Consider the following 26,855-nt stretch of genomic DNA (forward strand, 5'->3'; position numbering starts at 1 on the left):
CTTTACCGGCGGCGCCATGGCGCCGGCCCACGAGTTCTTTCAAAGCAGGGAAGCAGGAGGCCGGGTCAGGAGGACGGGCAGCAGGACGGGCACACTCTGAGCCCACACACCGCTCTGTGGGAAGGGCTGGGCAGGCGGGCGATGGACAGGTGACAGGCGACGGCAGACAGGCGGGCGATGGACGGATGACAGGACGGATGGCAGGTGATGGACGGATGACAGGTGATGACAGGTGATGGACGGATGACAGGTGATGACAGGTGATGACAGGTGATGGACGGATGACAGGTGATGACAGGTGATGACAGGTGATGGACGGATGACAGGTGATGACAGGTGATGACAGGTGATGACAGGTGATGACAGGTGATGGACGGATGACAGGTGATGACAGGTGATGACAGGTGATGGACAGATGACAGGTGATGACAGGTGATGACAGGTGATGGACGGATGACAGGTGATGACAGGTGATGACAGGTGATGACAGGTGATGGACGGATGGCAGGTGATGGACGGATGACAGGTGACGACAGACAGGCGGGCGATGGACGGATGGCAGGTGATGACAGGTGATGACAGGTGATGACAGGTGATGACAGGTGATGGACGGATGACAGGTGATGACAGGTGATGACAGGTGATGGACGGATGACAGGTGATGGACGGATGACAGGTGATGACAGGTGATGACAGGTGATGACAGGTGATGACAGGTGATGACAGGTGATGGACGGATGACAGGTGATGACAGGTGATGACAGGTGATGACAGGTGATGGACGGATGGCAGGTGATGGACGGATGACAGGTGACGACAGACAGGCGGGCGATGGACGGATGGCAGGTGATGACAGGTGATGACAGGTGATGACAGGTGATGACAGGTGATGACAGGTGATGGATGGATGACAGGTGATGACAGGTGATGGATGGATGACAGGTGATGACAGGTGATGGACGGATGACAGGTGATGACAGGTGATGACAGGTGATGACAGGTGATGACAGGTGATGGATGGATGACAGGTGATGACAGGTGATGACAGGTGATGACAGGTGATGACAGGTGATGGATGGATGACAGGTGATGACAAGTGATGGACGGATGGCAGGTGATGACAGGTGATGACAGGTGATGACAGGTGATGACAGGTGATGACAGGTGATGGACGGATGACAGGTGATGACAGGTGACGACAGGTGACGACAGGTGATGACAGGTGATGGACGGATGACAGGTGATGACAGGTGATGACAGGTGATGGACGGATGACAGGTGATGACAGGTGATGACAGGTGATGACAGGTGATGACAGGTGATGGACGGATGACAGGTGATGACAGGTGACGACAGGTGACGACAGGTGATGGACGGATGGCAGGTGATGACAGGTGATGACAGGTGATGACAGGTGATGGACGGATGACAGGTGATGACAGGTGATGGCAGGTGATGACAGGTGATGACAGGTGATGACAGGTGATGGATGGATGACAGGTGATGGTAGGTGATGACAGGTGATGACAGGTGATGACAGGTGATGACAGGTGATGGACGGATGACAGGTGATGACAGGTGATGGCAGGTGATGACAGGTGATGACAGGTGATGACAGGTGATGGACGGATGACAGGTGACGACAGGTGATGACAGGTGATGACAGGTGATGACAGGTGATGACAGGTGACGACAGGTGATGGACGGATGGCAGGTGATGACAAGTGATGACAGGTGATGGATGGATGACAGGTGATGACAGGTGATGACAGGTGATGACAGGTGATGGATGGATGACAGGTGATGACAGGTGATGACAGGTGATGACAGGTGATGGATGGATGACAGGTGATGGTAGGTGATGACAGGTGATGACAGGTGATGACAGGTGATGACAGGTGATGACAGGTGACGACAGGTGACGACAGGTGATGGACGGATGGCAGGTGATGACAGGTGATGACAGGTGATGACAGGTGATGACAGGTGATGACAGGTGATGGACGGATGACAGGTGATGACAGGTGATGGCAGGTGATGACAGGTGATGGACGGATGACAGGTGATGACAGGTGATGACAGGTGATGGATGGATGACAGGTGATGACAGGTGATGACAGGTGATGACAGGTGATGACAGGTGATGGATGGATGACAGGTGATGGTAGGTGATGACAGGTGATGACAGGTGATGGCAGGTGATGACAGGTGATGGCAGGTGATGACAGGTGATGGATGGATGACAGGTGATGACAGGTGATGGACGGATGGCAGGTGATGACAGGTGACGACAGGTGATGACAGGTGATGACAGGTGATGACAGGTGATGGCAGGTGATGACAGGTGATGGATGGATGACAGGTGATGACAGGTGATGGTAGGTGATGACAGGTGATGGACGGATGACAGGTGATGACAGGTGATGACAGGTGATGACAGGTGATGGACGGATGACAGGTGATGACAGGTGATGACAGGTGATGACAGGTGATGGACGGATGACAGGTGATGACAGGTGATGACAGGTGATGGATGGATGACAGGTGATGGCAGGTGATGGACAGATGACAGGTGATGACAGGTGATGACAGGTGATGGACGGATGACAGGTGATGACAGGTGATGACAGGTGATGGACAGATGACAGGTGATGACAGGTGATGACAGGTGATGACAGGTGATGGATGACAGGTGATGACAGGTGACGACAGGTGACAACAGGTGATGGATGACAGGTGATGACAGGTGACGACAGGTGACGACAGGTGATGACAGGTGATGACAGGTGACGACAGGTGACGACAGGTGATGACAGGTGATGGACGGACGACAGCTGACGGCAGACAGGCGGGCGATGGAGCCGCACTTGTGCACAAACTGTTCCAGGAGGGGCTGCCGGGCTGCCACCTGGGACCCCCGCACCCGCTTCTGCTCCAGCCCCTGCTGATGCGCCTGGGGGGCAGCGGCGATGGCCCTGCCACCCCCACGGGAGACCCCGATGGAGTTCCCAGCTCCTGGCTTCAACCTGGCCCAAGCTTGGCTGCTGGACCCATTTAAATGGAGAGTGCAGCAGCAGACGGAGGGTGCCGCTCTGTCAGATCAATAAAAAGATAAATCTTAAAAGTAAACAAAAACGCTGCTGGGGACGCGGGCGAGAGCAGCAGAGGGGAGCCGAGGCAGGGAATGTAACCCCGCGGGAAGTCAGCCCGCGGATCCCAGCTGCCCCTGCGAGAACCGACCTGGCTCCTGGACGCATTTCATTTGTTTTAAAGATTTATTTATTTGAAAGTCAGAGTTGGAGAGAGAGGAGAGAGGGATTTCCCACCTGCTGGTTCATTCCCCAATTGGCCGCTATGGCTAGAGCTGCACCGATCTGAAGCCAGGAGACTCCTCTGGGTCTCCCACCTGGTGCAGGGCCGGCTTCCGCTGCTTTCCCAGGCCACAGCAGAGAGCTGGATCGACTGGCATCCGTCCATGTGGGATGTGGGCACTGCAGGCAGTGGCTTTGCCCACTACGCCACAGCGCCGCCCCCTCCTTCTCCCTCTGAAATACGCACTTCTGAAGAGTCACCCTTTGAGATGGCTCGGCCCCAGGGTGCTCTCGCCCTGGGGTTTTAAAAGCCAGCCTTTCACCAAGCAGCACCCTTGCCGCCTGCCCTTCTGCGCTCACAGGGTCCCGGGGTGGCCCAGGGTCCCGGCGTCGATGGGCACAAGGGTCACTGTCGCCCCTGTGCAGCCCCCAGGGCCCCGTGGCTTCCACGTCCCGGGATTGTGGCTCCTCACCCCACACAGGCACCCACCTGCGAGCCCACCCAGGGCCACCGTACCTCTGCCCTGGGGAGACCCATCCCCCATCCCCTGCTGGGCAGGCCTCCCTCCAGGCCTGCCCCTGCCCCGGCCGGGTGAGGCCTGAGGCTCTGCGCGCTGTTCCGTTCCCACGCCAACGCCTCCAGGACTCCTTCCCCCACAGGAAACGCTCCCTCTGCCTGATCATAGCCTGGACCTGGGCCAAGTGCCGATCCTAGGCTGCAGACCTGAGACCGGCGCTGGGAGACAGCTGGGAGGGGCCCTTAGGGTAACGAGAGATCCCCCCTCTGCCCCAGGAGGCGGCGGTGCAGACCCTGGGGCAGTCTGCTGAAGCCAGGGGCCCTGCTCCTGAGAAAGGGGTGCCCGGGGCCTTCGGGAGCCACAGCAGTGCCGTGAGCACGCCCGGCCCCTCGCCCTGGGGTCGCCACTTCCTCCACTCAGTTCAGGAATGGGGGTCCCCGTCGGCAAGACCTCGCTGGAGACAGAGGGGCACCCGGGCACCTGCGAACCCTCCCACCAGGGCCCTGAGTCGGGGCAGCCCCCAGCCCGCACTGTCTTCCCCTCTCCCAGCCCTCACCCACGCCTGCGCCTGGCCAGTGGCCTCCCACCTTGGACTGGTGCCCTTCAAGACCAGATGGGCACATGGGGCCCCGTGTCCAGGAACACGCAGACCCTGTCCCGTCTGAGCCGTCCTGGGTGGCCGCGTCCACCCCGGGACACACGGGCTTCGTGGAAGCGCTTGTTCTTGTGTGAGCATGCATGTCCACTTTCCCACCCCACACGTACCCCCCACTTGGGACACGAGCAGGTTCCCCGAGTCTGCCCTCCCCAGGGTTCCAGGACCCAGCCTTGTGCCGCCTGAGGGGCCGGCGCAGCCAGCACAGCCAGCGAACCACACAGGACACGCTGGGTGCGCTGGGTGGACACCAGGTCCACCTCCTCTCTCCATGCCTGGGAGGTGGGCCCGGGGGTCCCTGGTGGGGGTCTCGGCTGGGCAGGCTTGGCTGCCCAAGGGCCCAGCTGCAGGGGAGGGGAGTCCCAGGGTGTGTCCTGCCCCCTCTGGCACACTGCCCCCTTCCCAGGACACGCCTCAGTGGCCTGCGGCCCCCAGGAGGGCCTTGCCAGCCCAGGGCCCCAAACCTGGGGCGCCCCATTGGGTGCCAACAGCCAGCAGCCTCCCACAGACCCTCCCCAGCCACACGGGATGGAGGCAGGGGCTGCGCTGAGCCCTGCGGGTCCCCAGGGGCACTGCCTGCCCCTCAGGCCAGTTCAGGTGATCGGCTGCCCTCGGCCCCGCTCCCCAGCCACTCCTCCGACAGGGCGGACAGCTGGCCGGTGGTGTCCGCCGAGTCCCCAGGGAGCGAGGCCTCCTCGGGCGGGGAAGGGGCGTCCTCGGGGCAGAGGGCAGCGCCCTCCACGTCGCTGTCTGCCGGGTGAGTGGGTGGCGGCAGGCGGACGTCCCGGGCGGGGCAGGAGGGGAGTTCGGCACTGCTGTAGGACAGCTGCTCATCCACCGGAGACAGAATCTCCGCCAAGACGCCGCCGGCACGTGGGGCCCTGGCTTCCTCCAGGACAGGGGGGCGTCTGTGCCTCCCGCCACCCTGTGCCAGGCTGCCGGGGCCCCCAGGAGGAGCCTGCGGGCTGGGCGGGACCTGGGGTCCAGGCCAGGCCTGCAGAGGGGCCGTCTCTCCCCCGCCGAAGCCCACCCCCTCCGACGGGAAGGACAGCGACAGGTCCGAGTCTCCGGAGGAAGAGGGGTGCGCGGTGACGGCCCCGTCGGCCGCCTCAGGAGACGCCCTCGTGGCTCTTCCTGTGTCCGATCCGGTGGCCGGGCTCTCGCTGCTTCTGGGAGCTTCCTGCCCGTCCCTGGGGCCCAGGGAGGGGTGCAGCTGGGGTGCCACTCGGTCTCCGAGGAGGTCAGCCGAGCTGTCTGCGGGGGACAGGCTGCCGGGGGCTGGGCCGGCACCGGTGCCAGGTCCTGGCAGGTCTTCCTCGCTGTGCTCATCCCACACGTGGCTGGAGGCCTCCGACAGCTCCGACCCTGCCCCTGCCCCTGCCCAGGGGGCATCTGGAAGCAGCAGTGACCAGCTCCCCGAGGGAGGGGAGGGAGGGGACGGAGGGGGCAGAGGACTATGCTCCAGCGCCGAGGCTCCCGCCCCTGCTGCCTCCACAGCAGGGCCGCCCAGCGCACCAGCTGCCCAGGCCTGCGGCCCCTGCCAGCTCAGCCCCACTGTGCCCCCGGGGACGGAGGACGGAGGTGGGCCCAGGGCCTCCCAGGAGGAGGGGGCGGAGAGCCCCCGGCCGCAGCCCCGGCCTGTGGGGGGATCGTCCTGGGCTCCCACGCTGGACGGGGAGGCGGAGCTGTCGGACAGCTGCACCAGGACGGCGGTGGCTTTCTGAAACCCTGGGGGGGAGGGGCCAGGCCCCCCGCTGGCAGAGCTGGCCCAGGAGGCGGGGCTTGACCCCCGTGCCTCGGAGGGCTCCGAGTACGTCCCACAGGCAGACGCAGGGCTCAGGCCCCGGGAGGCTGCAGGCTGGGGCAGGGGGCTGCCCGGGCACTGGGTGGCTGGTGCCCCCTCCTCGTCCAGGTCGGCAGGAGCTGCAGGGAGAGGGGGGGTTTCAGGAGGACCCCTCCCCTTGTGCCAGCAAACCCAAGCCAGGAAGACCCCAACTGGGGCAGACTTCAGTCCCTTTGGAGGCCACCCAGTGGCTAACACTACCCGTCCCCCCGCCCCAGTGACACAGGAGCAGCTCCGGGGGATGGGGGCTTCTCCAGCCCAGGGACCCCTCTCACAGAAACACAGCTGCTGTCCAGCGACCCAGGGCTCCGCTTCGCCTGGCTTTGATTTTGTCTGAGACATGGAAGGTTCCAGAACCTCCCACTTGGCAGCCCTCTGATGGGGAGGGGGGCTCGTGGGCAGTGGACACTGGTCCTGGAGGACCCAGCAGTGGGGACGTGATGGCCCCTGCACCAGGCCGGGGTCCCTGGAGGGGCGCTCACCTGGGGGGGCAGCCAGCAGGGGGGCTCCCAGCCTGGAAAAGGGGGCGCTGGGGTCCTCTGGCTGTCGGGCCTCCATCCTGGAAGCAGTCACAGAGAAGCCCTTGGGGTGGGGCTGCCAGGGACCCCGAGGGACCAGAAAACCGCCTGTGCTCTAGGGATGACGATGGCACACTGGCCAGTCCCCCCCGAGCCGGTCAGTCCTCCCCCCGAGCCAGCCAGTTCCCCACCTGAGCTGACCAGTGCCCCCACAGGCTCCCGGGCTCCCTGCAGGTGGAGATGGGGGGGCCGTGCTCCAGGGCAGGGCCCTGCTACAGCCCCTGCGGGACCTTGGGGGGCATCTTTGTTTCCCGAAGTCGTCAGGGTTCCAGGTGCCAGGGCTCAGCAGCCCAGGGCGGGGTGCCAGCTGTTTGGCGGCACACCTCGGGGCCCCAGCCGTGGGGGGTCCCGCACCTCTGCTCCCCTGACCGTACGCTCTCCACTGCCTGGGGCTCCTGCGCCGGGCTCCTGGCCGACTCCAGCCCCAGCTCTGCCTCCGGTCTGCTAGTGCTGCCTTCGGCCACCTGCTGAGAACGTGCCGGAGAGATGGCTAGCCCGCCTGGGCGACCCCCGCGGTCCCAGGGACCCCTGTTAAGGGACAAAGACCACCCCCCTCAAGGGGGCCACGGAGACCCCCACTCGCCAGACCTCCCCTCCCGCCCAGCTGTTCAGTTTTGAGGGGGAACCCAGAGAAACGGCGAGTCGCAGAATGTGGAGTCTGCGGAAGTCTCTGACGTCCCCCCCAGAACGCCCCCGCGCCCCAGCTCACACAGACACCCTCTCCATCCCGGGAGTTTCGGCTCCAGTCCGGGGAGCTCTCCGTGTGGCAGCCAGCCTGGGCCCGGGGCTCCTCAGCCAGGGCGGGGCTCGGCTTGCTCTGAGGGTCTCCTGTGGGGCAGAGGGGCCGTCAGCACCAGCGCGGGAGCAGGTGCAGGGCTGGGGGCGGGGCCGGAAGGGGCTCCCAGGGGCTCTGAGGCCACGTGAGATTCCTGAAATCCAATGGATGTGACGCTTCTCCAGGAAAATACGTGGCTGTCGTCCGGCGGTCAGTGATAGTCTCAGTAACCAGCTTCTAGGAAAACCATTGAACGTTTAAAGATCAGGGCCGGCACTGTGGCGTAGCGGGGAGAGCCACTGCCTGCGACACTGGCATCCACGTGGGCACGGGTTTGCTCCCTGCCATGGCCTGGGAGAGCCGTGGAAGATGGCCCAAGTGCTTGGACCCCTGCACTCTGCGTGGGAGACCCCAGAAGCAGCTCCTGGCTCCTGGCTTCAGTCTGGCTCAACCATGGCCGTTGCGGCCGTCTGGGGAGTGAACCAGCAGATGGAAGAGCTCTGTCTGTCTCTATCTCTCGTTCTCTCTCTGTCTCTGTCTCTATCTCTCGTTCTCTCTCTGTAACTCCTTCAGTTAAATCAAACTGGGAGCCCTCCTCCCCTTCGCCCCCAGCTGGTTCTGTCTGGGTGCCACCCACCCCGGCCGCCCTCTGCCTGCACAGGTGTGTGTGGGGTGCCCAGGCCGGGCAGGGGCCACGGGGACTTCACCGTTGCATCTCCGATTCCCCAGGACTTATCACCGCCCCCCCCCCCGGGCCAGGCAGGGTGTTGGCACCCAAAGCCCCAGGCCACTGGCCTGCAGCAGAGGGGCCCCTGGATGTTTTAGCTCCGTTCCCAGGCCACACGGGGTCACGAGGTCAGCTGCAGTCAGCTGAATTTGAGACCTCACTGGGCTCAGGCCGCCCGGCCCTCAGGAACTGAAGCCCTGGGGCCTCGGCGGAGCCGTGGGAACCCCGACGGCAGGACGCCCGCCCTCTCGCCCACACCCCGGGCAGGAAGGACGGCGGGCTTCCCCGATGGCCAGGGCGGGCGTCTCCCGGGGAACAGGCAGATCAGGGAGCAGTGGGCGCAGGGGCCCAGCCGCCCGCCTCCGGGCCCCCGCCTTCGTCTGCAGAGTGGGGGTGGCCGCACGGCCCCCGGCCCCAGGATGACAACGGGGACAGTGAGGGAGGCTTCGGCCCCACTCCCACCCACGGTGCCCACGGCAGCCTGACCAGCAGCCCGCTGCCGCCGACTCCGGGGGGGGGGGTTCCAGAGACGCACCCTGGGTGCCCCTGCCCACCGCACCCCCAGCCCCCCGGCTGGGCCCCTCCGGGCTGTGCAGAGCCGTTGTAGCCTCTTCCTGCCCCAACAGCTCCGCCCTGAGGTCCAGCCTCTGGACACTCCATTCTGGCCCTGAGCGGCTGCCTCCTGCTCCCGGCGTGGGGGCTGTGGGGGCTGGGGGCCAAGCTCACCTCCGCTGACACCCGGGGAGGTCTGCTCCCACCCACCCACCCCCCGGGGACTGGGCCCCGAGCCAGGGCCCTGGGCCACGTGGCTGGTTCCAACCTTAACCACGTCGAGAGAAAGGCTGGAGCTGCGTCGCGAGTCAGGCTTTAATCTCCCGCCCGCGGCCCCGCCCCCTCAGGACACGGAGCCGGCCAGTCTTCGGGCTGTGAAGGGGTCCGAGGCCAAGGCAGGGGACCACCAGGGCCCGTCCTCCTCCACATCCCTCGGGGGCCTCCTGGCGCTGGCACAGGGGCCGCCGGGCAGGGGGGCAGCTGCAGGCAGCACCCACAGCAGGCCGGCCCGCCGGCTGCTTCCCAGGGACCTACCTGGGGGCGGCTCCCCGGCTTCCGCCAGCCAGGGCTGGGCTGGGGTGGGGCTCCCCGGTGTGGCCTGTGTGGAGAAGCCGGGGGTGGGGGAGTCACCACAGACCCACCAGTGCCACCAGGGGAAGGAAGCTGCCTCCCAAGGATGCCCCCCCGCAGTCTGGCAGGAAGGGGTCCCAGGCCCGGGGGTGCCTACAGCCAAGGCCCGGCCCAGCGGCTGCTGTCGCACGTCCAGGAGGCTCAGGTGATGCACGGCTGGCGGGGCCGCACGCGGCCGCTCTCCAGGTTCTGCGGCACAGGCCCGAGTGTCGCTGGCCTGCACCGGGCCTTGGGGGGCCCCCAGGCCTGGGAGGCAAGCAGAGCCGGTGCTGAGAAGGTCCCTCGCTGATGCCTTCCGCCCGGCCCCGAGCCCTGCGCCCTGACGCCTCCCCCAGCCCTGAAGCCGACCCACCCCCTGCCGCCGCTGTGTCGGAGGCCCCGGCCCATCCTGTGCTCCCCAGGCCGCACCGCCCACCGCCCACCTCTGCCCCTCCAGGAGGCTTCCCCACATCGGGGGAGGGGACGCTGTCCCTCTCACCAAACCTCCCAACCGCAGGACGAGGCCGCAGGGAAAGGTGTCTGGCCTCGAGCTCAACACTCCCTCGTCCCAGGGACACAGCACCAGCGTCCCACATGGGCACAGGTTCGAGTCCCGGCTGCTCCACTTCCAACCCAGCGCCCTGCTATGGCCTGGCGGGCCCTGCGCCCACACGGGAGAGCAGCTTCCCGCTACCGCGAACCCTGGGAGGCAGCAGGGATGGCCGGAGTAACCGGACGGGGCTCCCAGCTCCTGGCGACGACCAAGGCAGAGGGGGCCAGCAGACGTGTGCTCCCTGCGGCCACTCCCTGCCTCCAGGGGGCCGCTCGGGAACGGGGGTCCCTGGCCACATCCTCACTCCCCCTTAGGGGAGGCTCTGCCGGGACAGGCGGTGCCCTCGGCAGGTCTGCGTGGCTGCACCTGCCCGGCCGTGGTCCGAGGCCTCCACCTGGGGGCCCCTGGGCAGGCGCCCTGTGCACCCTGCTGCACTCGGATATCGGGCCGGTGAGGCCCCGGGCCCCACCACACCCTGGGCACACCTGATGCTGCCCCCAGCTGCCCGGGACCCGGATGAGTGACCGCCCCACCCCGGCTGGCCGCCGCCGCTGCCCTGCCCCGTACCTGGGCCGGCCTGGCAGCCGCTCTCCACCAGCGGGCTGCTGGCCGCAGGCACGTCCTCTCCCCACCTCAGCCCCGAAGCTGCCTGGGCGGGCGTCCCGCGCTGGGGCTCCGCGGCAGGGCTGTGAGGCGGAGCAGTGAGGGTGACCACCGGCCCCTGACCACGGCACCCTGCCGCCTCACCACACACCCAGGGGCAGCTGAGGCCGGAGGCTGCGCAGGACACAGGGTCCCGGCCTCGGCCCACGCAGCCCCAGCCCTCGCGTGACCGCCCGGCTGGAGGCAGCTCTGTGGGTCACAGACAGCCGTCTGTCTCCCCTGCGTGGCTCTGCCGAGGTTCTGCCTGGAGACGGGCCACCGTGTGTGTGTGTGCACACGTGCAGGCATGTGTGCTGTGTGTGTATGTTTGTATGGAGGCGTGCGCACCTATCACATGTATGTGTGTTTGTGCGTACGTGTGTGATGCATGCATGTGTCTGTATGTGCATGTATGTGACTGCATGTATGTGCATGTCTGCATAGGTGCAAATGCGTGCACACACGTGTGCATGGGTGTGTGACTGCACACATATGTACATGTGTGTACATGCACACGTATGTGTACGGATCTGTGCATACGTACGTGGGTGTATGTGTGTGCACATGTGTATGTACACATGCACACGCGTGTACATGTGTGTGCTGTACGTGTGTTGCATGGGTTGTGACTATGTGTGCCAGTGCACCTGCTGAAACCCTCTCCCGGAGCCCTGGGAGGCGGGGGGGCCACAGCCCCAGGGCATGGGCTGTGCTGCAGGGCCAGCAGGACCCTGGGGGCTCCTGGGGGCAGGGCCTCTCGGGGACACCGCCTGCCCTTCTCCCCAGGCACCTGCTGCCCCACGCAAGGGCAGTGGGCAGGAGGAAGGTGATCCTGTGTCCACAGAGTCCGGCAGGAGCCAGCGGAGGGCTAGAACATGGCTCTCACGGGGGCAGGGCCTGGAGGCTCTGCACACGGGCCCCCCAGGGAGCCGGGGCCCCCACACGCCCTCCCAGGTTTAAGCCCTGCCTGGCACGTGGGGTCTCAGGCCAGGGCCCCAGCCCCTCTCGCGGCCTCGTCCTGACTGGCCCCCAGACCCCTGGGACACCCAGCCCACCAGGGCACCTCCTGAATGAACAAGGAGGTGCGCCCCCTTGTGGGCGTGCCTTAACCCTGGCAGACAAGGGGCCAGTTCCCGGGGGTGGGGCCTGGGGAGGGCAGGCAGATGCCTGGGTCGAGGACCCGCCCACCGCGTGTGTAGCGACCCCACCTTCCACCAGCCCCGCGGGCGGGCCGGTGAACCCGTGGTCAGCCCGGGCCACTGGGCCGTCAGACAGCTGCCCCGGGGACAGGCCCGGGGGGTGGGCCTGGACCTCTCAACTCGGGAAAGAGGCTCTGGGTGGGGCGGGGGCTGCTCCTGGGGGTCCTTTCCTGGCGGGGGCCACTTCCTGCTGCCCAGGGGTCCTATGGCCGTTGAGCTCCTCCCGGGCCAGCACCCCTCCCCCACCCCATCACTCACGCTGGGCAGGGCCCCTTGTGCCCTTCTGCCAAAAACCAAAGCCAGCGGTCCGTGGCCCATGGCCAGGCCTGAGAGGGGGCAGGCACCCAGAGCAGCCACACATTGGTCCCCCACCGGCTTGTCCCCGGGGGGCCGGCACCCCAGGGTCGGCGGGGGAGGACGCTCCTAGTGGACACAGCCCGCCCAGCCCACAGCCATGGGGCCGGACCGGGAGCAGGTGCTCCCTTAGTGGGCAGGGCCGGGGGCGCCGGGGACACTCACTGCAGAGCCTCGGTGCTGTCACGGGGTCTCCAGGGGCGGGGGCTGCTGGGGCCACTGTGCCACGGCGTCTCCATGGGGCACGGCGTCCCCTTGGGCTGCGGGGTCTGCCCAGAGCCCCTCTCGCGGGCGGCCTGGACTCGGGGGCTGAGGCTCTAGGAGAGGCAGTGCGGGATGAGCACCTCTGGCCATCTCTGGTCCAATCCCCTCTGGGGGGGTGGCCTTCACACGGGCAGGGGGCCCATGGCACCGAGGACACTGTGCCCCCACGGGCGCCAGGCCACAGTGGGAGGTGCCTATCCCAGTGGGGCCTGCAACCCTGCTCAGACCTGGGGGCCCAGGCCCAAGGCCACCAGAGCACCCTGGGAGCTCAGGGGTTGGGCGGGCTGCTCCCCGCCCCCCAGCAGGCTGACCTGAGCCCCGGTGCCCACGGCCTCCTCCCATCAGCCCCATGGGAGGGGGTACAGGAGCCCCTCCAAGGTCAGCCCTGCAGCTCAGGACCCTAGGAACCGCTGGCCACGCCCCTCCATCCTGCCCCTCCCACCGCTCCCCACTGAGTCCCCAACCCCCACCCCCACCCCCACCCCCTGGGAACTGGCCCCTTGGTCTGCCAGGGTTAAGGCACGCCCACAAGGGGGGCACCTCTGCCTGCAGCCCCCTCCCCCGCACTCCCGCGGGCCCACCGGCATTTTTACAGGGGGATGAGCATTTCTTGAGCCCCCTGCCTGGGCGCCCACCTGGGACTCAGCCCCCCCCCATCCCCGTGCCCACCTGGGACTCAGCCCCCCCATCCCCGCGCCCACCTGGCCCGCAGTCCCCCAGCCCCCCGCCCCCGCGCCCACCTGGGCCCGCAGCTCCCGCCACAGCAGGGCCGTGGACCTCCGCACGCGCAGGAGGTCTTTCTGGTGCCGCAGGAGCAGCGTCCGGTCCGCGTGCATGGCCAGCTGGAGGTCGCGCAGGCGCCGGAGCTCCCTCTGGACCGGGGCGGGCCGGTCAGGGCCGGTCAGGGCCGAGGGGGCGGGCCCGGCCCTCCCTGCCGGCCCCTGGTCCCCCACCTGGCGGGTGGCCCTGCAGGGGGGGAGGGCCCGGGACTCCGGCCAGCAGGCGCCCCGCCCCGCCCACCGTACCTTCCCCTTGTCCAGGCCGCTGAGGGCTCGCTGCTGCCTCTCGGCCAGGGCCGCCCACGCTGCTCTGTCCCCCTTGCTCCCCAGGCGCCTGGCGGAGGACGGAGGTCACGCGGGCACCTGCCCGGGCCCCTGCCACGCCCTGCATGGGGGCCTCGGTGCCCCGGGGCCCCACCCCCTCCCAGCCACTCCTGGGTCTGCCGACAACGCAGCGAGGGTCCCTCGGGGGGCCGCAGGTGCTGCACGTGGAAAACCACGCCGGCGCCCCGGGGCCGGGACAGGCGGCCCGACGTCCAGGGGAGCTCGCGAGGCCGGGGCGCGCCGGCGCTCGTCTCCCGCGTGTCCGGGGCCCTAGCCCTCCCCGGCCTCCAGCGTGGGAGCGAACACCTGTGGCTCCCCGCGGCGTGGACGCTGGGGGCGGTGCGGGGGCGGGGCCTGGGCGGTGCGGGGGCGGGGCCTGGGCGGGGCAGGGCTGGGGCCGGGGCCTGGGCGGGGCCGAGGCCGGGCTGGGGCGGGGCCAGGGCCGCGCGCATGCGCTCACCCTCGCTGGTGCTCCAGCCAGGCCAGCTCGGCGCGCGTCGTCTCCTCCAGCGCCATCTCGCGCAGGCGCAGCAGCGCGGCCTGGTGCTGCGCGCGCCGCCGCTCCTCGCGCAGGCTCTGCTCCAGCATCTGCGCGGTGAGGCGGCCGCGGGCCCGGGGAGCGGCGGGCTCGGCTGGGCGGGGCCTCGGCGGCCCGCGCGGGGGCGGGGCCCGGACGCCGGACAGGTCAGCGCCCGCGGCCGCCGGGGAGCCCTGGGGACTGCGCGCCCCGCGGCCCCCGCCCCGTACCTGGCAGGCGGGGTCTTCCGGGGGCGGCGTCCGGGCGGGGGCCGCGGGCTCTGGGGGCGGAGAGGGGGCGGGGTCGGGGCGGGGTCAACCTGCGGACACACTGTGTGCACCGCCACAGACCCCCGCCTGCAGACACACTGTGTGCACCGCCACAGACCCCCGCCTGCAGACACACTGTGTGCACCGCCACAGACCCCCGCCTGCAGACACACTGTGCGCACCACTGTGCCACTCCACCTGCAGACACTGTGTGCACCGCCACAGACCCCGCCTGCAGACACACTGTGTGCACCGCCACAGACCCCGCCTGCAGACACACTGTGCGCACCACTGTGCCACTCCACCTGCGGACACACTGTGCACTGCGCCACAGACCCCGCCTGCGGACACACTGCACGCCTGTGCCACTCCACCTGCAGACACACTGTGTGCACCGCCACAGACCCCCGCCTGCAGACACACTGTGTGCACCGCCACAGACCCCGCCTGCGGACACACTGTGCGCACCACTGTGCCACTCCACCTGCGGACACACTGTACACTGCGCCACAGACCCCGCCTGCAGACACACTGTGTGCACCATTGCACAACTCCACCTGCAGACACACTGTGCACTGCGCCACAGACCCCGCCTGCGGACACACTGCACGCCTGTGCCACTCCACCTGCAGACACACTGTGTGCACTGCGCCACAGACCCCGCCTGCGGACACACTGCACACCTGTGCCACTCCACCTGTGGACACACTGTGCACTGCGCCACAGACCCCGCCTGCAGACACACTGTGTGCACCATTGCACAACTCCACCTGCAGACACACTGTGCACTGCGCCACAGACCCCGCCTGCAGACACACTGTGTGCACCATTGCACAACTCCACCTGCAGACACACTGTGCACTGCGCCACAGACCCCGCCTGCGGACACACTGTGCACTGCGCCACAGACCCCGCCTGCGGACACACTGCACGCCTGCGCCACTCCACCTGTGGACACACTGTGTGCACCGCCACAGACCCCGCCTGCGGACACACTGCGCGCACCACTGTGCCACTCCACCTGCAGACACACTGTGCGCACCGCCACAGACCCCGCCTGCAGACACACTGTGTGCACCGCCACAGACCCCGCCTGCGGACACACTGCGCGCACCACTGTGCCACTCCACCTGCAGACACACTGTGCGCACCATTGCACAACTCCACCTGCAGACACACTGCGTGCACCACCGTGCCACTCCACCTGCAGACACACTGTGCGCACCACTGTGCCACTCCACCTGCAGACACACTGTGCGCACCACTGTGCCACTCCACCTGCAGACACACTGTGCGCACCATTGCACAACTCCACCTGCAGACACACTGCGTGCACCACCGTGCCACTCCACCTGCAGACACACTGTGCGCACCACTGTGCCACTCCACCTGCAGACACACTGTGCGCACCATTGCACAACTCCACCTGCAGACACACTGCGTGCACCACCGTGCCACTCCACCTGCAGACACACTGTGCGCACCACTGTGCCACTCCACCTGCAGACACACTGTGCACCATTGCGCCACTCCACCCGCAGACACACTGTGCGCCTGCACCACAACCCTGACCTGCAGACACACTGTGCGAACCACTACGCTGCCCACGTCCACGCAGCCCCCGCTGTGGCCTGGGGGAGCGGGGGGAGGGTCCCGGCTTCCGCCCCGCCCGGCCCTGGCTGCTGTGACCGCTGGGGGTCTCAGCACCTCCCTGCCCCTCGCCAACAGTCACCTGTCAGTCACCTGTCAATCACCTGTCAGTCACCTGTCAATCGCCGCGCACCCTCAGGAGCCCGGAGCCCCCGTGGACCGCGCAGTGGGCCAGCCCCTCCCCCACGAACCGCCTCACCTGCGGAGCCGGCTCACCTGCGCCCGGGGAGGCCTCGGCAGCGCCCCCTGCTGGGGACGGGTGCGAACTGCGGGGGGAAGACCAAGGCTGGGCCCCCACGCTCGCCGGGGACCCCCGCCCCGCCCCGCCCCCGGCCGGCCTCACTGGGGTCCCGCCGGCACAGCGCTCGGAGAGCCCGGCCTCCGTCCTGCGTCCCCGCGGGCCTGCGGCCGCTCCAGCTGCAAAGCCGCGTCCGGCTCGGCCTGGCCCGGCCGCTTGTCCATCGCCCGCTGTGAGGACGGAGAGGCGGCGCTTGCTAGGGGGCCGAGTGCGGCCCACAGCCCCCCCCCCCCCGCCTTCCATGGAGCCCCGGAACCCCAGGGAGGGGGGGCGGCAGGCACCAGGCCGAGGCCGGGAGGACGTCCAGCCCAGCTCTGTCCCGCCCGGCCCCCTGGGCAGTCCTGGAGTCCAGGGAAGCGCGAGGGTGTGGCCAGAGGGACCAGGAGGGGCGGGGGCACGGGCAGGGGTCCATCGCACACACAGGCAGGTGCCCACGCGCTCCCCGGTCCCGTGGGAGTGCCCGTCCTTCCCACGGCGCCTTCCCAGGAGGCCCCGGCCGTGGCCTCGCGGTCCTGGGCCAGCACCTCCGGGCCTGGCTGCTGTTCGGGGGGGGGGGTGGCCCCTCTTGTGGCCCGGGCAGGGGCGGGGGCTCGGGGCGCCAGGCCCGGCTGTGAGCACCACGCAGCCCTCCGGTCGGGGGCTCGGGGCGGGGTCGGGGTCCTGGCCGCTGACCTGCAGCCTGTGTTTGAAGAGCAGCCCGTCCAGCGCCGCCTGCGTCTCCCACACCTCCTGCTCCGCTCTCTGCTTCAGGAGGGCCAGCGCCTGCTCCTGGGCCTGCTGCCCCAGCTGCCGGGAGGGCGGGCTGAGAGCCGGCACCCCCGGGGCCACCCCACCTCCACCCACGCCTCGGGGGCGGGCCTCACCTTCAGGGCCTCCAGGAAGCGCCAGGACTTCCGCTGGATGTCGGCCAGGTGCCCGGCCTGCGGGCCCCGGGGCTCCCGCTGACCTGGGGGCCACGGAGAGGGGCCGGTGAGCGAGGATCTGGGCACAGGCAGAGGCTCGAAGGACGCGGCAGGGCCGCTCTGTGTGACTCCGGCCGCGGCAGCGACCCCGGGCGCCCAGCAGGGGTCACTGACCAGGCAGGCACAGTGAGGGGCGCAGGCCCGGGCTGCCCCTGGAGTCCCTGCGACTGCTGGGAGCCCCCAAGGGCAGCAGTGTGGCCTCTCTTCCTGGTGGTCCCCGGGGACTCTGCTGGTGCCCCTGCCCCGAGGAGGCTGCACTGGGAGAAGCCCCAAGGGCGGGGCGGCCAGGGTGCTGTCCCTCTCCCCTCGCCCCCGAGCCTCAGAGGCCCGGAGCCCCCACAGGAGGGGAAGCTGCTGGTCACCTCCAGCCCCACGGGCACCCCCGCTAGACCTCCAGGGAGACGAGAGCCGGCCCCAGCTGGACGTGGCCTTGGCCGGCCCAGTGGCTGGCAGCGCCCAGAGGAGGACACCGGCCTCGCCCCAGCTCCATCCATGGCCACCCCAGTGCCTGGTGGCTGAGGACCCGGGGAGCCGGCTTTGTCCACACACAACACAGGGCACGCGTGTAGCACACGGCAGCTGTGAGGAGGGGCCCTGTCACTGCCGGGCCCGGGTCACCGGGGACCACGGCCCCCCCCCCGCCAGGGGCACTGCAGGGCACCCTGCTCCCACGGGAGGCCCCGCCTCCGAGCCTGGAGCTCCAGGCCACGCCTGCCGTCCACGTCTGAACTAGCAGGGAGTGAGGTGCCGAGCCCCCTCTGCCACGTGGACAGTGTCCCAGGGCTCAGCCACACGCATGGCAGAGACCGGAATCCGGAACTTGCCCTCATCATGGGTGCTCTGTTGGGCAGTGCGCTCTACGTCTGGGAGCTAGAGTTCCTCTGGGCGGCGCTGGTGTTGAGGTCTAGAAAGTTCCACGGACAGTGCTGCCTCCACGGGTAGAGGCTGGAGCCCGTGGACTCCTGGCAGCCCCCAGGGACGGGGAAGGGTAGGGGCTGCCCCCTGAGAGAGCAGGACCGGAGCCCGGCCCTGACCCACGCTTAGAAGATGCCAGCGGGGGGTGGCCGCCCGCTGCGCCCGGCCCCTGCCCGGCCAGGTGCGCAGAGCCTGGCCCCGGCCAGCCCCGGGCGGGCCCCTGGGGAGGAGGTGGACGGGACGCACCCCAGGCCTTGGGGCGTTAGCGGCCGGCGTGGCGGGGGGGCTCTGCCCTCAGGAAGGGGCTGGTGGCGGCGTCGAGGAGTGGGTCTGGCATAAAGGGGCAGGAGTTCCACCCTCGTGTCCGGCACCCTCTCTCCGTGGCTGCGCCCATGGCCGGCGTGAAGGCCCTCGCCGGGTGCCAGCACCTTGCTCTGGATTCTGTCCAGCACAAACTGCCCGGCCGCAGGTGTTCAGCCACTGTGGCACAGACACGGCGAGACGGCCGGGCTCCCCCTGCCCGTGCCCCCATGAGCAATTTCTGCTCCTCCCGCAGCTGCCCGCGCCGGGGCCAAGCCCCACGCCCTGTGCAGGCACCAGCACAGAGGCTGTGCCGGGGCCGGCCAGGCCCGCCCGGTGCGTAAGGAGCCAATGGCAGCCCTGTACCTCACCTCCCCCAGCCGGGAGCGAGACAAGGGGGTGGGAGACACTCCAGGGGTCGGGGCACAGCCCCTTCCTTCGGGGGCCCTGGCGTGAGCCTGACAGACCCTTGCCACGCCCACAGGCACACATAGCACACACATGTACATACATGCACACATTGCACACTGCACACACACGTGTAGGTGAGCACACGTGCTCTCCTGTCCTCAGCCCCAGCGAGCACACGGTGGGCAGCAGCAGGCCAGGCGCCCAGGGTCCGGCGCAGCACAAGCTGGCCTGACACCCCCTCCTCTGTCTCCCCAGGCCTGGCCCTGAGGAGGAATCTTGGGGCTCCTCTCACTGCCCCCCAGGTCGTCCTGAGGCCACCGGGCCTCACCTCTGGCCCCCTGAGGTGGGTGCAGGGGGACCGGGGGCTGCTCTGGGCTGAACGCGCCCCCGCCCACCGCCTGCCCCGTCACACGAGCTGATGCGCTCAGGAGGAAGTCAGCTGACCAACAACGCTGAGTCGGTGCTGGGAGCCACGCATGAGTCAGCTCTCAGCTCCCCCGGTGCAGCCCAGCCCACCGCCAGCAGGAAGCCCCGAGCCCGTGGCGGCATCACGGGGCCTCCGTGGCTCCTGACCCGCCTGGGGACGGCCAGCAGCCCTCAGCTCCCCCGGTGCAGCCCAGCCCACCGCCTGGAGGAAGCCCCGAGCCTGTGGTGGCATCACGGGGCCTCCGTGGCTCCTGACCTGCCTGGGGACGGCCAGCAGGGACACCAGTTCTCGGCCCCAGCCAAGTTCCTGCGTCTGTACCCAGGGGCTAAGACCCTCAGCAGGCTGAGAAGGGGCAGGGTCCCAGGCTGCCGCACGCCGTCACCCATGCCACCACACACAGTGGCACCCAGAGCGTGGCTGCTCACGGAGCAAGCGTGTCAACCCCGATCCAACCCACACGTGTCACACAGGCGTCCCGAGAGCACAGAGCAGGCAGCGGCTCCCAAAAGCCTCAAAACATTTTAATACGGCACGTGGATGCTCTTCACGGAGGCGCGGCTGCCTCGCCAGCCGCGGGGCCACACTCCAGCATTAGGCAGTGGAGGGGGTCCCCGGCAGACCCCCCTGGCCACCCGACCAGCCAGCCCAGGGCCTGGCCGCAGGTGTGCCCTTACCACAGCTCCAGGGCTCCGCCCAGCCTGCCCCTCTGGCTGCCGGCGTCTCCTCCAGCCACAGGGAGTCACAGGTGGGGTCCGGCGTGGCTGGCGCCCCTCGTGAGCTGGGGACACAAAAAGTGCAGTGGGCAGTGGGGCAGGGTCGGGGGCTGGGAGGCTGGGGGCAGCACCCTCACTGGAAGGAAGATCTGGGGCCGGGAGCAGCCTCAGCCCCCCCAACCCCGTCCAGAGCAGGACGCAAGGGCAGGCGGGCAGCGTGAGCAGGTGCCGCTGTGGGTGGGTGGCCCCTGCCACGCCCTCCACCTGCTCCCCCGACAGGAGGCCACACTCAGGCCCCCGGACCCAGGGCAGCCCAGCAGGTGCCTGGGCAGTCAGCTTCCACGGCCGGCGCTGGCCTTGAGGCTTGGAGCTGAGTGCCTTTGGCCACCATGGTCACCTTGGCCACCTCTGCTGGCTCCTAAGCCGGCACTTCAGACGTTAGAAAGTGCGCGCGCGCGTGTGTGTGTGTGTGTGTGTGTGGACGTTCACCGCCTGCCCCCCAGGCAGGCCCCCAGGATGCCCCTCTCTGCCCAGCACCAGGAGGGCTCCCCGGCCTGAGAGCCCTGGGTCGTAGCCCCTGGGGTGGATGCACCTGCCGCTCACCCTGTCCCGGGGAGGGGGGCAGGAGAGACGGCGGGGAGAGCTGGGCCCCGCTCCCCCGCAAGCCTGGTGTACACGCAGCTCCAGCTCCGTCCCAAGCCGCCCGCCTGGCCTGTGGGGGACTCCCTCCACTGACCCCTGGAATCGTGCACCCGCCCGCCTGGCCTGTGGGGGACCCCCTCCACTGACCCCCGGAACTGTGCGCCTGCCCACCTGGCCTGTGGGGGACCCCCTCCACTCACCCCTGGAATCGTGCACCCGCCCGCCTGGCCTGTGGGGGACCCCCTCCACTGACCCCCGGAACCGTGTGCCTGCCCACTGGCCTGTGGGGGACCCCCTCCACTGTGCACCCGGTCTGAACGGCCGCTCTCAGATCCACCCTGCCGGACGCCCTGCCCGTCACAGCTCGCCGCCTCGCGCCCCGGCCCCATCTCAGCCTGACCTTCCTGCCTGAGGCCGAGAGCCTGGTCCACCCGTCTCGGCTAACAGAGCTCTGGCCCACCCCACGGCCACCTCCTCACAGCCAGCGCTTCCCAGAGGGAACCGAGACAGCAGGGCCGGCCATGGGGCAGTGCTCAGGCTGTGGCCAGCACTCTGGGCTGACCAGATCGGGGACTGACCTGGCCGTGGCCTCTCCTCTAGTGGTGGCAGCTGCTGGGACTGGGGGCTGGGGGTGGGGGCACAGGAAGTGCAAGCCCCACCCACTTCACACCCTCATCAACACCCCCCCCACCCCCCACCCCCGCTTCCTGGCGGGATCAAAGGCGCCGTCCACACCTGCAGCCCCTGGAGACAGCCCCTCCCCCAGCCCTCGGCGGTCAGGGGCCAGCAGGTCTTGGCTGTGCACCTGCTGGGGGCCAGGTGTTGTGCCTGCCCAGGGTGTGGGAGTGGCCCAGCTGCCCAGCCCCGGCTCAGGGCCTTGCAGGGACAATGGGTGTGTGTCCAGCCCATGAGGGGCTTGCAAGACGCTGAAGAATTTTCCAGAAAGCCGGGGCAGCCCTGGGGCTGAGACAGATGCCAGGGTCGCTGGGCAGCCGGCCGGACCCACAGTGCCAGCGTGGGCTGAGGGCCGTGGCCCCCGAGAGGCGGAGATGCGGGAAGGGCAAGGGGGCAGCCACAAGCCGGACAAGGGCGGCCTCGGCCTGCACCCCGGACACAGCAGCTGCCCTGGCTTGGAACCTGGCCCGGGCCCGGGCGGTCAAGCGAAATTGCTGCCTGACAAGGCACAGGCCAGGTTCTGCTGTGGACACAGCTGGAGGGCCCTCGAGCCCTGGGCCCTGGGGGCCAGGCTCCCAGGTGTCACCCCCCTCCTGTCTCTCCCTGGCTCTGCAGGCAGTGGGGGCAAGGAGGGCACAGCCTCAGGCCCAGGGGAAACATGGTGGACACACCCCAGCCCTGCGCCCTCTGGCCCTCCTGGGCCCCACAGCCTCGGAGCCGTGGCTGTGACCTTAACCTCAGATCCTCGCACACAGCCGCTCAGGGCTGGGAGGGGCCATGGGAGCCCCACTTGCAAAAATCTAAAGACCCAGCCCAATGCCGCCCCCTGCTGGTCACAGCGACCCAGCGGCACCATCCCCCGAGGTCTCGGGGTTGGGGGGGGGAGTGGGGGTGTTGGCAATGGGGAGGGGGGTTCCTGGGGATGGGTAGAGGAACACCAGCCCAGGGATGTGGGGAGGCAGCACGGAGATGGGGGGATGGTGACCCACGTGGAACCCGGCGGTCCCTGCTACCCGCCCTTGAGAGGTCCCCAAGGCTGGGGAGAGCAGCTCCACGGGCACTGACCGGGGTAGCCCCACGTGGAGGGCACGTCGGGGTCTCTGCCCCAGATGCAGGAGGAAGCAGCAGCCCCGCCCACTCTGGGTTCCTGCTGGAGCCTGCCAGGCTGGCCCGTGGCCCCCACCTGCCCTGGCGCCCTTCACCACCAGTGGGCACGCGGTGTCAGCTCCCGCCCTCAGCCTCGGGCGGACTGGGCGGTGGGGGACACACGGGGGCGCCCTGGGGGCTCCGCTCACCTCCCTGCCAGCGTGCTGAGGGCCGGGATGGACGCCAGCTCCCGCCGCAGCCTCCTCTCCAGCTCCCGACGGCCGCCCTCCACACCTGCGGGAAGGGATGCCATGGCTCCGGTGGGGCGCGAGGACGCTGCAACCCGGCTGTGGCCACAGCTGTGCCTGTGCCGTGGCCGCTCCGCTGACCCCTCGAGCGTCCAGACAACGTCTCCCCTTCCAGGGGGAGCCGAGGGGCCGAGAGCAAACGGGGTTCCCTCGCTGCTCGGCCGGGTCAGTCACCCGGCCTGGCCCAGCCCTACCTGGGGACCTGCTCTCACGGCAGGTGCCGGGGCCCCACGGCAGCATCTCAGCGTCCAGGAAGTAGGTGGGAGAGAGGAGGGGCCTGGTCTGCACGTCCACCCAGTGCCGGGGCACCCCTCTGCCTCCGTTGGGCACCAGGGCTCCGGGACAGGCCGTGGCCGGGGACGCAGCAGCCGCAGGCAGGGTGCTGGGGCGGGAGGGCGGCAGGGCCCAGGCCGGGTCCCAGGCGGCGTCCGGCGCCTCGGCGCGGTGCAGCTTGGTGGTGAGAATGTCGACGCGCTGCTTGAGGACGTTGGCCATGGTCTCCAGGGCCTGCAGCCGGGCCTGCTTGTGCTCCCAGTGCAGGGGGCCGGCCGTGCCCAGGCGCTTGGCCTCCTGGGGGTCCAGGTAGATGCACAGCCCTCGGGGCAGGTCCTGAAGCCGCAGTCCCAGGGAGGAGGTGGCGGGCAGCAGCAGAGGGGCCCCTTCCCAGCTGTCCTGGCCGCGGCTCGTCTCCAGGGGCTCGGCGCGGCTCCAGGCTCTGTTCAGACACAGGCAGAAGCTGCAGGAAGAGAGGTATGCGGCTGGGTGTGGCTTGGCCGCGCCCGGCACTGTGTGTGGAACACGCGTGTGCGTGTGGAACACACATGTGCGGAGCCAGGGTCTGGACCCAGGGGGCCGTGGGGGGGGGTGGGTGTCCCGGGGCCGGCTGGGGAGGTCCTGCCTTGCAGCCCCTGACTGTGGGGAGCCAGGCGCCCACCCGGCCCCCAGCGGCTGCCCCTCAGGAGCCCCGAGGACGGCCGTGGTCCACCCCCATCCCCGCGGGTCCTCTCCTCTCCCCTGCTCGGTCCCGTCAGATTTTCCCTGTGCCTGGCTGGTTTGTTTCTTGTCTTTTTTTTTTGTCCTCTATTTGAAGTCGTCAGTTTGGTCTTTGCTCACGCCCAGGCCCAGAGGGGATGACCAAGGGGACTTGACAGCCAAACGCGTGGGCTGTGCGTGGGCCCTGGGGGACGTCCCCAGCCGACGCACGGGGGTCCTGTGGCCCGTCACTGTTTGTATCTATTGGAGAGGGGGTTTGAGAGTGAGGCCATCCTCTCAGACGGCTAGAGCTACTGCTGGGCTTGGCCGAAGCCGGGAGCCAGGACTCCACCCGGTCTCTCACGTGGGTGCAGGGGCCCGAGCGCCCGAGCCGTCGCCTGCTGCCTCCCAGAGACTTCGTTAGCGAGGAGCTGGGACCGGGACTTGAACCAGGGACTGCGCTGTGCGATGCAGGCGTCTGAGCCACACGGCCGCACACTGCCCTCCCCCCGGCTGTCGATGCGCTCGTTGGGAGCCTCTGCTGTCCGTCGTGGGATTTTCCAGAACAACGCCCACTCCAGGACCGTGTCTGTCGTCTCACTGTAGACCCACTTCTTCATGGTCTGCTGGCCACCTGGCTGCTGTCACGGTACCCGGTCACAGGCGCAGACACGTGTGTTGGGGCCGGCGCGGGGCGTGGGGGGCTCAGCCTCTGCCTGCAGTGCCAGCATCCCATATGGGCACCAGTTCAAGTCCCGGCCGCTCCACTTCCAGTCCCGCTCCCTGCTGTGGCCTGGGAAAGCAGCGGAAGACGACCCAAGTGCTCGGGCCCCTGCACCCAGGAAGAAGCTCCTGGCTCCTGGCTCCTGGCTTCCGCCTGGCCCCGCTCCAGCTGTTGGGGCCATTTGGGGAGTGAACCAGCAGATGGAAGACCTCTCTCTCTTCCTCTCTCTAAATCTGCCTCTCAGATAAATAAATAAAATCTTTTTTTTTTTTAAAGAACTTTTCAAAGGCTGTATTTTCAGGATTTCGATCTCTCCGGATTTCAGCGACTGGGATTCTGGGGTTTGGGATCGAGCCTCCAGGGATTACGGCGCAAACCTGCGGCCGTGTCCCCAAGGCAGACGGGCGCAGAGGCAGCCCCACGGCCCCGAGCCAAAGAACGGGGTCCATCCAGACAATGGGGTACCACTCGGCCAAGGGGACGGCCCCACACGGCTTCCGTGGAGGAGCCTTGCGCCACGTGTGCTATGGGACAAGACCACGAGGTCCGCCTGGTCTCTGACCACGCCCACCCACAGAGGCAGCCAGCAGAGGCGGGGGACGGGGCCGGAGGGGACGTTTCGGAAGCCGACGGGGGTGACCATGGACGCTCTGAGTGACACTGAGCTGTGCTTAGAAGCCACTGGTTTAAGTGCGGCACCAGTCTCAGTGCCAGGAAACGGGCCGTGGGCCCCCAGCTCGGGACAGCGACAGGCAGTGCTGTGGGCAGCGGAGGGGCTGTTCCCAGCCAAGGAGCCTCCCTGGCCCAGGGCAGCGTCTGCAGAGCCCCCCAGACCGAGTCCGACTCCCCCTCCCGCAGCCCCACCCGGGAAGTGCAGCCCCCAGACCCCATGCCCACCTGCCTGGGGCCTCCTGGTCCCCCAGCACCACGCCAGAGGTCACTTTGCTCCATTCCGGCACTGGAGACCTCAGGCTCTCGGGGGCTTCCACGCCCTGACACAGACGAGCACACAGTCAGAGCCCCCCAGGCCGGAAGACCCCGCAGCCCACCCCGAAGAGCTTCCCAGAGAACTGGTGGGGGGGACTGGGCTGCGCTGGAGGCCCCGCCCTCCCATGCCGGGGTCTCTCAGCTGGGCTGGTCCCCAGGCTGCCCCTGCCCCGGCTTCCCGGAGGGCGTACCCCACACTGCGCGGAGCTGGGGACGAAGGTGACGATGCCGGGCGTGGTCTGGGAGACCACGGGGACCGCCCTGCCCAGCACGGCCTCCTTCTGCTTGCGGTAGACCTCCTGCAGCCGCTGGCTCCTCAGCTCCAGCGCCCGGGCGGCCGAGGCCTTCTCCTGCAGGGCCTGTTGCCGCCGGGCCACCGCCTTCTGGCGCATGAAATCCCGCAGGGACGCCGAGCTGTGCGGCTGGCCCAGCGGCCCCCGCGGCCTGGGGCAGGGCGAGGGAGGCCTGGCGTCCGTGCCCACGCTCCCGGCCGGCCCCGGCCACGCCTGCCTGGCTCCCTCGGCCGGGCGCCCCAAGCCTCTGTCCTTGCAGGCGGTGCCGGCCCTGAACACCGAGCTGCTGCTCCAGGGCCGCGGGGTGGCCGGCCGGGGCCTCTCCGGGGGGCTCCACGGTCTGCGGCCCGGCGTCCCGCAGGCTTCACTGGCCGCCCGGGCCCATGGCGGACGGGTCTGCCCTGCCGACGCGCTCCACGGCCGCTGTGAGCAGGGGCTCGGCTTCTCTGGGGGGCTCCAGGGCCTCTGGGAACACGGCTCCCGTCCTCGGGCTGCCCAGGCCCCCCGTGGCCAGCGCTCCCACGCGGCCGAGGCACCCTGTGGCGGCCGGCAGCGGACACTCCCGGCCCACCCCGGCGAGGCCCAAGGACACTTCGTGGAGGAGTCGTGTGCGGCTGGGGCGCTCCAGGGGCCGTGCTGCCTCGTCTCTGCCCGGGCCTCCGGCTCCGGCTCCGGCTCCGGCTTCGGCTTCGACTTCGGCTTCGGCTTCGGCATCGGCTTCGGCTTCCGCTCCCCACGGGGGCCCTGGGCCAGCTCCAGCCCGGCCTGGATTTGCTGGCGGAGGTCTCGCAGGGTGGCCATGGCAGTCTGGATCATGGCAGGTTGGTCGCAGGACGCCTGGCCGGCTGCTTTCTCGGCCACCTGCTGCTGGCTGCGGGCGGGGGCGGGGCTGCGTGACCTCCCCGTGTCTGCAGACTTGGGGCCTCCGTCTGTGTCTGTGAGGAGAGGCGCCGAGTCAGGAGCTGCAGGGGAGGGGAGGGCGGAGCCGGGAGTCCGCTCTGGCCCTGCCTGCATCCCTGCCCG

At 68.8% G+C, this 26,855-nt stretch overlaps 1 protein-coding gene across 1 annotated transcript in view; it reads right to left on the reverse strand.

Annotated features, from left to right (window-relative positions):
• Positions 1-3,294: 3,294 nt before the first annotated feature.
• The window catches only part of CCDC187 (coiled-coil domain containing 187), a 30,866-nt gene continuing 7,305 nt past the window's right edge, over positions 3,295-26,855 (reverse strand). Inside the window, exons 3-21 of the mRNA XM_062208388.1 lie at positions 25,731-26,794; positions 25,450-25,544; positions 23,051-23,592; positions 22,758-22,842; positions 21,794-21,924; positions 17,281-17,363; positions 17,090-17,203; positions 16,463-16,587; positions 16,336-16,385; positions 14,144-14,480; positions 13,606-13,693; positions 13,321-13,452; positions 12,482-12,633; positions 10,689-10,807; positions 9,687-9,835; positions 9,494-9,557; positions 7,615-7,733; positions 7,260-7,372; positions 3,295-6,886 (exon numbers count right to left, since the gene is read on the reverse strand). Of these exons, the coding sequence (XP_062064372.1) occupies positions 5,068-6,886; positions 7,260-7,372; positions 7,615-7,733; positions 9,494-9,557; positions 9,687-9,835; positions 10,689-10,807; positions 12,482-12,633; positions 13,321-13,452; positions 13,606-13,693; positions 14,144-14,480; positions 16,336-16,385; positions 16,463-16,587; positions 17,090-17,203; positions 17,281-17,363; positions 21,794-21,924; positions 22,758-22,842; positions 23,051-23,592; positions 25,450-25,544; positions 25,731-26,794 (5,381 nt within the window). The 3' untranslated portion in view covers positions 3,295-5,067. The remainder of the gene's footprint in view (positions 6,887-7,259; positions 7,373-7,614; positions 7,734-9,493; positions 9,558-9,686; positions 9,836-10,688; positions 10,808-12,481; positions 12,634-13,320; positions 13,453-13,605; positions 13,694-14,143; positions 14,481-16,335; positions 16,386-16,462; positions 16,588-17,089; positions 17,204-17,280; positions 17,364-21,793; positions 21,925-22,757; positions 22,843-23,050; positions 23,593-25,449; positions 25,545-25,730; positions 26,795-26,855) is intronic.

The sequence above is a fragment of the Lepus europaeus genome, chromosome 12 (genome assembly GCF_033115175.1).
Source record: "Lepus europaeus isolate LE1 chromosome 12, mLepTim1.pri, whole genome shotgun sequence".
Lineage (NCBI taxonomy): Eukaryota > Metazoa > Chordata > Mammalia > Lagomorpha > Leporidae > Lepus > Lepus europaeus.